The sequence below is a fragment of the Bactrocera latifrons genome, unplaced genomic scaffold, assembly GCF_001853355.1.
Source record: "Bactrocera latifrons isolate USDA-ARS-PBARC rearing strain unplaced genomic scaffold, ASM185335v1 scaffold_19, whole genome shotgun sequence".
Classification (NCBI taxonomy): Eukaryota; Metazoa; Arthropoda; class Insecta; order Diptera; family Tephritidae; genus Bactrocera; species Bactrocera latifrons.
Window position 1 is genome coordinate 1,712,981 of NW_017535407.1, and position 10,251 is coordinate 1,723,231.

General features: G+C 37.3%; 1 protein-coding gene across 3 annotated transcripts in view; it reads right to left on the reverse strand.

Moving 5' to 3' along the window:
- LOC108967571 (chondroitin proteoglycan-2-like) overlaps positions 1-7,674 on the reverse strand; it is a 202,742-nt gene extending 195,068 nt beyond the window's left edge. For 2 of the 3 annotated variants that reach the window (XM_018931085.1, XM_018931083.1), the window contains exons 1-2: positions 7,590-7,674; positions 4,539-4,942 (exon numbers count right to left, since the gene is read on the reverse strand). In XM_018931085.1, coding sequence (XP_018786630.1) covers positions 4,539-4,593 — 55 coding nt within the window. In that variant the 5' untranslated portion in view covers positions 4,594-4,942; positions 7,590-7,674. Of the gene's footprint in view, positions 1-4,538; positions 4,943-7,552 lie in introns of all 3 variants that reach the window. The other variant, XM_018931084.1, reaches the window with a different exon arrangement.
- Between the last annotated feature and the right edge of the window lie 2,577 nt (positions 7,675-10,251).

Consider the following 10,251-nt stretch of genomic DNA (forward strand, 5'->3'; position numbering starts at 1 on the left):
TCGACCCATACTTGTAGTGCCAAATAATAAGAAGAAGACGTCTTCCCAAACTTGTGGTCTTACAGCCTCAGCGACTCCCATAATATGTATTATACTGAAAGGAGAAAGAACTATAACTAGTCATATATTCACTGTAACCACTGCGTAACCAAAATTTCTCTGTCGGTATAAACGCAACAACGCAACAGTAAATGAGTGAAAGCAAATTGAAATCGTAAGCGAGGAAAAATAATATAAAAAATAAAATAAAATGTCACTAAAATCCATTAAAAAGGGATACGCTAGCAAATGCGCCAACAGCAGGCCAAACAGCGAGCCAGTCACGCTGACCGACCGATGAATTGTCAGTGAGTTGTGTGCGTGGGTATGAGTCGATCGATTTGCTGGTCACCGCTGCGGAAAAACGAAAGTAGAAAATTCAATAAAAATTCAGATAACTCAATGTGCGAAACACATCACCCGCCTGCACGGCGTTAAACCCCAAGTAGGGCATGAGAAAAAGCCCAAGCAAGGCACGAGAAAAGGCGTCGACGAGCAAAATTTTGCAATGAGAAAAAAATTAGTGAAAGATAAAGAAAATTTTAAGTGAATTTCAATGTAATTTTTGTGTGGCAACTTTACTCTGTAAGTATGTGTGTGAGAACACACATTACGGTCAGCGCGAGCAGGCGAGTGGAAAGTCAAGGAAAATAGAAGATGGAGCAACCAAATGCTGCACTCAATTTGCGCTGGTATTTTACAACAGAGTAATACAAAGTCTTGAATGGAAGTCGCTTTACTGCGTAGCGGTTCAAGTACAAATAGTCGTAATAGATCAAAGTGTGACGGGAGTGGAATGTATCAATTAGGATTTATTAAGCTGAAAAAGCATGGAATTCGCGCACAGATACTTTGTTGCGGCTGCCGCGTCCACCCTCCGCCACTGACAAATTCATTCATCACGACAGGCGTGTAGACGCAACGCAAGCAGGCAAGCATTACGAACGTTGGAGGCGAATTCTTTTTTATTGCAGCCACAGCTCTCTGTGGTCAGCTGTCGCGGCATATTGCAGACAATTTGAAAATAATTGTTTTTGCGGTTTTGTGCAAATCGTTTTACACTCTAACGCCAACTTCCACTTACAATGCCCCAGCCGCCCCTTTGGCTCATTTGTACAAAGTATTTCTGCCGTAGCGCCTTAGACGCCTTGCTGCTTTCTCAAGTTGCGTGCTTAAAATATTTAACGCCTATGCACCCACACACCCACTCAGCAATTGCATGTAGTGGCGCTTGTAAATAGAACTTTTTAATTCCTCTTCGGCATCCAACTTACTTGATTTCTTTTCTCTTTCGGTTTTTCGCTGATTAACTTTTTCCACTTAGCTGCTTTCGGAATTTTATTTTATATTCTTTGCGTTTTTTTTTCCCCAGCCACTTACACTGCTGCTTTACACCGGACACAGCTCCATATGCCTATTTCCGGCGCGATAAGCAGATGAGCAGTATCTCGCACTAAATAAGTGAAAAATTTTGCATTTCCATGCGATAACTAAGAAAGCGGATTAACTTTCAATTACATTTTGCCACGTTCTTTGCCGAGAAAATGAGTGGCTGTTTCGGAAAATAAAAGTTTTAAGAATTTATTTGTTTTCGGTAGAAAATTAATTTTTGCGGCTTATTTCTGAAAACAAATCTCAAAGATTGAAATGGCAAAGATTCAGGAAAGTAATTTTATTACTGGCTCGATAAACTCTATTCATTTTATCAAGAATTTTCTGGCTCAAAGGATATTGGATAACATTCGATTTAATAGAGCACGTCCAGCAGTCAGTGAAGAAAATATAGCAGCCGTAGCTGAGAGTATACACGAAGTCTTTCCCAGACGACATCCCTTTGTTCCAGGGTCGAAAAGTTCCAAGAACATCTGACGTTTCGAGTCAACTTCAGCGATGATGCCCATTTCTGGCACAATAAGTATGCAAACAAGCAAAATTGCCGCGTTTAGGACGAAGAACAACCTGAAGAGATTCAAGAGCTGTCATTTCATCCTCGGAAACAACGGTTTCGCGTGGTTTGTGGTCCGTCGACAATCCCGCATCGATTCAAGCTTTGAAGCAAAAAATCACACTCGTCATTCGCCGGTTACCAGGCAAATTTTTCGAGCGAGTCATCCAAAATTTTACTAAATGGATTGGCTATCTGAGACGTAGCCGCGGCCAACATTTGGAAGAGATAATCCTCAAAAAATAAATGCCAAAGAATGTTCTTTCGAATAATAGTAAACATTCCTCTTTCAATTTGAGGCTTCTATGTTTTTTCTTAAAAAAAAATATTTGCAACTATTCTAACTATTTCCAGAAATTAGCAGACGATCTAGTACTTAACTGATTCCTAAATATTCCGAAATATAATCTATGGCCACCGTAACTAACGTGTATTTAGTAGGTGAACAAGAGGCCATCTTTAAATTGGTTCTAGTCTTATTACATTATTGCATATTATCTATCGACAACATAAGTGAAATCTCCAGCCTCGCAGATTTTACATTAAAAATACACTTTTATCACTAGAACCCGTTTAATCCTCCAACAAAACTGTACGAACCTAGGAGTTAAGGTTTGTTTTGAAACTCGAATACACACACGCTGCCAAAAAAAGAATAAACTTCTCAAAGCAATGATTCTGTCGTAGCTCACTTTGAATACAAATAATTCTCAAAGACTTGAAATTTTATATTTCAATCACGGCTACGAAGACATTGAAAATGGTACAGAAGTATTGTGGTGTTTATACTCTATCACGACTACATATATTTGAGCGGCACAAAGCATCTGAAGGTCGTGAAGTCATCGAAAACTTTGCCAGTTGCGAGTCGTCCATTAATCTCTGCTAATCACAATAATATTAATAAGTACTTCATCATATCATTGCCGATCATAAGAAAGCTCTGTGCAAAGTGGTCTATCATTTCACCGCGAAATCTAATCTGCAGCGTTCCGAATGGACTACACAAGATGAAACCAAAAAACGAAAGCGAGAAAAATGCAACAGTCGATTGGCAAGGCTTCGTCGTATGCATTTTGGTATTCGCTTGGAAGCATTTTTATTGAATTTTTATTGACCACCTTGAAAAAGGAAGAACTATCATAGGCGACTGTTATATAGCATTATTGGTCCATTTGAAGGACAAAATCACGAAAAAAAAGTCCGCATTTGAACAAGAAGAAGGCGTTGCTTGACTAAGACAGTGCACTGTATCACAAGTCAATGGTAACCATGGACAAAATCCATAAATTGGGCTTTGAATCTCTTCCGCATCCAACGTATTCTCCAGATGTGGCGCCAGCGACTATTTGCTGTTCTCAGATCTCAAAAGAAAGCTCGCTGGGTAAACTACTTATATTGAAAAACAAAAACGACTTTTGCCAAAAAAAAAAATGTGTTTTGCTACCGGGGATTTTTTAGTTGACCTGTCGGCGACGTCGAAACTGAAAAAACCAAAATTCGCTTTAGACACTAATGGCCATCCCACCGAGGCTTATAACAATTGAATGGAAAATTAAGCATTGTCAACAATAATATTTAGTAATAAAATACGTGAACATCTAGTCAGTTCGGTTCAAATTTGATCAGGTAGTATTGAATGTTTTTATATAAGTAGACCTCGCTACAAATCTATAAGACAATGTTTTCGTGGTTGCAATATCAAAAATGATATCAATTCAGCAAACCATTAGAATGAATACTAAAGACCTTTTTTTATAAAAGTTAAGGTAACTTAAGCGTGTACCTAGACCAATGTTGATTTTAAGCAAGTAGTGAAAGAATACCCTATAACAAAAACATTCCTGAAGTTATCTAACAATAGCAATATCATATTTCCATCTCCATTTCCCATTTCCTAAAATAAGTTCCAAGGAATCAGGCTTACGAAGCTTGAAAACTTCTCAACTTTTGGGTAAAAACAAAATGCAATACAAAGCATTTTTAATTGATAAAAACATGTGATTTCCTTCAATTCACCCACAAAAAAAAATTTTTTCAACTTCCAAGCGCCTGACAGTGCTAAAGTGTGGCAACACATAAGACTTAATAAATAACCCTTAAGCTAAACAGCTTCGCACCCAACTTCATGAACCGCATAAATACTAGATGTAAGCAAGCAAAGACATTCATCACAGTTGAGTGGAGTTGAGTTGAAACCCAAGTTTTGGTCAAAAACGCCGCCAGCCAATTATTATGCACAAAGCCGTTACATAAAACTTCATTAAGCGGCCAATTAAGAATTCATTCACGTTCGTTTCATATAAAATTTCATTAATGTGGAATTCATGTTTATTTTGCATATTTTAAGCAAAACAATAACAACAACTACAATGTGAAAACAGTGTATTAGTGTCAGCRCTTGGATTTCAATTGCAATTGTCTAAATGCTCTTAACGGTTTATTTATTTATTTTCTATTTCTCGTACGAAAAAAAGTTCGTTCACCTCGCGCGAGTCTTAAAGAAGTGGCCAAAAATGAAGATTGAAAATGAAAAGTTCGTAGCATTACTTACCCAGTACAAACAGCATGGCAATGGCCAATGTTAACATCTGATGTTGCGGCAACATGTTGCTAGTGTTGGTTGCTAGTTGATTGCTGGTCGTGTTTCCTCTCTTCGTATTTTGTAGCACTGCCGTTAATTTTTTTTTTTGGTATTTGTTTTTTTTTTTTTTTGTGTTTTTTGTGTTATATATTTATATCCTTGAAATTGCGAATTGTGATTTGCGAATTTCTCAACACTTTTAGGAAAATTTGCGCGTGTTCCGGTTGCTAATTTTTTATTGCTTATTTAACAATTTTATTTTTGCCACTTATGTACTTATTTCTGTACTTGTTTGTATATGATTTATATTTCCGCTTGTAATTTTAATGAACTTTCACAATTTCTTTTATTTTATGGTATCTCGCCAACTTTTCCTTAATGAGATTATTTATATATTTTTAAATTTCCCAAAGAAATACTAGTATATAATTGCTTTAGCTTAAGTTTCGCTACTCACAAGTGAGATTTTGTGTCAGTAATTGTGTGAGTGTATGCGCGCAGACGCAAAGAGAAAAATGGAGAAATTACGAAATAAAATAATAAAGTGGCCAAGTGTTAAATAATACCAATACAAAGAAGTAGATCATACTAAGTGGCATAAAAGCCAATTTTTGACTAAGTACACTCTTAAAACGTGAAATTGGTCACTTCGTTTCTATATACTATATTCTATATACTATATATGTTAGTCTATCTGTCGGACAATATATATTCGAATTTATCGCTCAGTTTTTGAGATATCGAACTGAAATTTTGGGCACGTCCTTTTCTCTCCAGGAAGTTGAGCAATTCTCATAAACGCCAATATCAATCCAATATTGGATATAGCTGTCCGTTTAAAATCAAGTTCTTGTAGGGAAAAATTAATTTTTTTGAAAAAATATATTCGTGAAATTTAACATGGAAGTCCAAGTCAAGGCTACAAGGTTCTGAAAAAAATTTCGCAGATCGAGCAACTTTATCATATAGCTGTCATTCAATGTGATCGGTAAAAATCAAAATACAGATCTTCTTAGACTCTTTTATGCTACCCGAAATCTACCTGCCTGAGGTATTATAGCTTGGGTATAGACGAAATGAAAGCTTTTTCCTGTTTTAAAACATTTCATAAATGGAACGTTTCCGAGCATTTTCTCATCGAAAAATAATTATAAAAAAACGCGAGAAAAGATAAAGGAATCAGATTGCAAAATGCACCGCTCAGGATAGGTTAGATTCTATCTTTATATAGGTTAGGTTAGGATTAGGTAAATATCGTAGAAAGTATGGCAACCAAGATCCTTCAACCTTAGTCTTTGCAGCTGGACAGTGATGAGGAAATTGTCTAGATGCTTCCACCTCGTATTCCTCTCAGCAGTTATAAGAAGCTGAGTTATCCAGTTAGGACACTTATCATTGCGGCCATGTGAGCCTTGCTAAGAGCTAGTAGTTACATGGACCTTTTGCAATCTACTCGGAGCCAGAAGGCTTTCGTAACACCACGAGCTTGCTAATAGATCCAAGTGCAAGACGATAAGGGATAATCTGCTGATTCTAATTAGATTTGGGTAATGGTGCCCAGTCTAGCGAGCTCAGCGGCTGATTTTCGCTGTGGACAGGCCCCCAGCCAAAGTTAATTTGGAAGTAGGTTGATCGCACAGTTAGTGAAGTCATGAACTCCTATCAGCGGGCTAAGGACACAGTTAGTGAGATGCACTCCTTGACCAGCTATGAGCTTAATATTACCGGGGAACGAAGGATATTTTCATTTATGGCATTTGTTTCGGATATTATATAACTCACTTTGATTAACTTGTCTTTAAGTTAATTGACAATTAGATTTGAGAAAGAACTTCATATATAAAATTCGGCTCGACGAACAACAATACGACTTCATAAATGCATTATATTTATTGCACCAAATGTTCATCTCTAAGAACATCGGCGAAAAGTACGAGAATAATACTAACAATCGCATAAAACGATTCAATGTGCTCTTAAATTGCTATGATGATCGATATTAATATTTGGAAACCTGATAAAAAAGTTGGTAGGTGTAAAGGCGTTAATATTGCCGTTCTCACAATAGTCAGGATCAACATAATCAGACATAAAACGTCAACTCAACAACATTGCTTAAAAATATTATGGAGCCAGTTTCTTTCGTTTAGTTTCACAAAAACTCTGATTTTGAATTGCTCATTAATCGATCTTGTTTTTATTGTACCTAAAACTATAAAATAACTTTTTCTACAACAGTTTTTTCTCGACAAACTCTGAGAATATTCCACACAGTACCCGGGAGAAGTAGCGGAAGAGACCGTAAAGAAGAAACGACTGGCGCACTGTTGTAAACTGTTGTAAACGCGTAAAGGGTGTCTACGCCGATAAAGAAAACTAAGTGTTGTCCCCCGCTCAAATTCCTGCAAGGACTAAGGTAGACTCCATTGATGGTCCAATAATGAGGTAGACAAATATTTTTTAATATATTTAATAAAATTAGGGATTCAAAAGGAAATCGCGTTCTTCAATCAGAAGAAGGAACGCAAATCTTGAAGAGAACAAAATGAACCATAGTAATTATGAAAATGAAAATCCAAATAAGCCAGAAGGTATTGTAGGCAAAAATATATCCTTCATGGCTGTAACATTCACCTATACGGGTCCACTATACTAAAACAAAAAAAATAACAAAACGTTGGCAAGATACAATACACCCCGATTAACTGTATATGTATATTATTTATATACGGCTAAAAATACACTTAATATGGGTGTGTAAACGGCACGTCTGCGCACTTTGGCAGCAAACTATTTTTGGCACTTGTTCACCCAAACGAAATTAATAATTTTTTTTTAGCATTATTACAGTTAGCAAGTGGCGCTTAAAGACACAAACGCTTCGCAGAACCAAGCCTTTAAAATGTTTCCCTAATACACGTTTATATATGTATTTACTGTTATTATATGTATATAGTATATTTATTTAAGTCACTCTGACGCACTGCTTTTAATACTGTGACGATAAATTGTTAGACAAACCTCTACAACGATCGCTGCGAACCGCACTGCTCTGAAACTCGTCTGTAACTGAAGGTAAAAGTCGGACTCCCAGCTTAATGAAGCGCCCGCCGTTCAGCGCTTAGCGGCTCCAGCTCCAAAAAGTCATTGTAACACACATAAGTACATAAATGGGGAAATAAGTGTAGAAAAGGGGGAGGCCGGAGAGCAAGCAAAGACAGTAACGAAATAAGTGTTCGATGCTGCCGACGATCCGACGATACGGCTACTGTAGTGGTTGTGACTGCAGCGTCACAGCGGCTTACAGCACATTTGTGGTAAGCGAGCGCCTTTTGGCCGCTGGCAACACCACCAGCAGCTTGGCGGCGGGGCACGCTACAACTTAAGCTTGCCGGGCTGCGCGGTTGTTGGCGGCGAGCAAAGCGTGTTCGTGGCGTGGACACATACAGCTGTTTGCTTTTGTTGTTGTCATGTTTTTATTTTCATTGCTCGCCAAGCGAACAACTGACTTCGTTATGCCAACTTATTCAACTTATTATTGTACTTATTGCTGCACTCGAGCGTGAGTTTTTCTCATCATCAATCTTTTTGTTTGGACTATTGTTTATTTATATTTATTTTTTTCTTGCGTTTGCTTGATTTTTTTCTCGCAAGTATTTCAATTATTTATTTCTTTAACATTGAGTTATGTAGACAATACCGTTAGTTACGCTGTTGAATTTGCGGTTGCCGTGCGTTAAGATGACTTTGTTTAATTTTTCAAATACCCACTTATTAACTGTGTGCCGATCATATTTGGAGATTATTATGTATTTATATGAAAGGGTGGACCGAGTAAGTAATTGAGGAAGTGACGATTTCTTCTTTTTCAATTTTTTTTTTCATTTCTCCATTGGCAATATTCAATATTTGAATTTAAAGTGACTAAACAATATTTATCATCTGCTCGGTTTATACCCTCTAAAAACGTTTATTTCTATATGACTTTCACAGTAGATATGTGATTTGCAGAAGTGCAATGCGCCCAAATGTAGGCAATTATTTGATTTTATTATTTAATAAGCGCTAGAGAACAGATACCATCTGATCAAATTTGAACAGGACATGCCCTTTTAAACTTCGCACTCAAGCTTAATCAAAAAAAAATGTGTTTACTTGATTATCACAAACTATTTTATATTTTTGTAACGTTCGATCTCAATATGTAAATTATTGCAGCTGTTTGTTTACGACGCATAAAGTTTGTTTGGCAGTTTCCAGTATAGAAAAAAATTGAACAACGGGCTTACTTCAAATCTTGTTTTTCCAATGGAATCTCAATCAACGAATCGTTGAAAATATTGCAGACGTGTTTTGGAAGCACAAGTATATTAGTTTTACAAAGCAATCAGTGAAGCTACAGAAATGTATCCCCTGTTGACAATAGCATCGGAAAACTTAAAAGAAAATGTGATTTGATATCAGGTTTTTAATTTTTCGAAAAAAAAGCCTTTCAAAAGATATACTGGAATAGCGAAAAGGCGCTTGAAAAAATCTTCAAGTCGTATTGTTGCTATAAGGTAGTATTATTAGACTGACTAAATCAATAGACCGGAGCTTACTGTTGTAGAATCCCCAGAGGTAATCAAGTGACTGATGCCCAGGGCAAACTGAAATTATGGAAGGAACTCTTCTGCAGCCTGCTGAATGACAGTGGAAGCTGACACCAGGAGATGGTGGAGCCGATTCCTCGAACTGATGACGATAAAGCGGACGTTCCATTGCCTCTGAAGAACAACAAAGCGGGGGGGGGCGATAAATTGAGAGCCGAGCTGTTCAAATACTTGAACTTGGAACCAGCATCAACACCAACAGAATAACTCTTGACAACAGGTGCTACTTCATACTGAGTAAGTAATTGAGAAATTAACTCTCCTTTCTCTACGAAGAAAAACCAAATTCTACACGTCACTCATGATCCCCGTGCTACTATATGATGCAGAGGGATGGAGAGAAAGGTTTTACGGCAGATTTATGGTCCTTTGCGACTTGACAACGGGGAATTTAGCAGTCGATGGAACGATGAGCTGTACGAGATATACGACGACATTGTCATAGTTCAGGGAATTAAGAGACATCGGCTACGCTGGCTAGTTCATGTCGTCCGAATGGACGAAAACACTCCAGCTCTAAAGGTATTCGAAACAGTACCCCCCGTGGGAAGCAGAGAAAGAGAAAGATCTTCACTCTGTTGGAAAGACCTTAACTCCCCTCTCTACACTTGGAATCTCAAATTGACGCCAAAGAGTGAAAAGGAAGACCGACTGGCGCGCTGTATTAAACTCGGTTATAACCGCGTAAGCGTTGTTTACGCCAATAAAGAAGAAGAAATACATTTGTTTTGGAATTGGATCTGACTTTCAAATAGTACGTGTATAAACGTACATATATTTATTACTGGTTTGCCAAATTCCATAGAGAGTGTAATAAACTAAAATTAAACTGAAGGGTCGAGAGTTCATATCTTAGAATTGTAATGAAGTTGTTTTCTGAAAAGGCTTTGCCAAGCCTCTGAATATATTCCACAAATTAAAGAAGTTCCCATAATAATATCTCGCTGTCCTCAAATCATGTCGATCTTGAAGCACCATTCGTTGTCCAATATTTGGTACAATAAATGCTCGTGCTTTCAAACTTTTTAAAA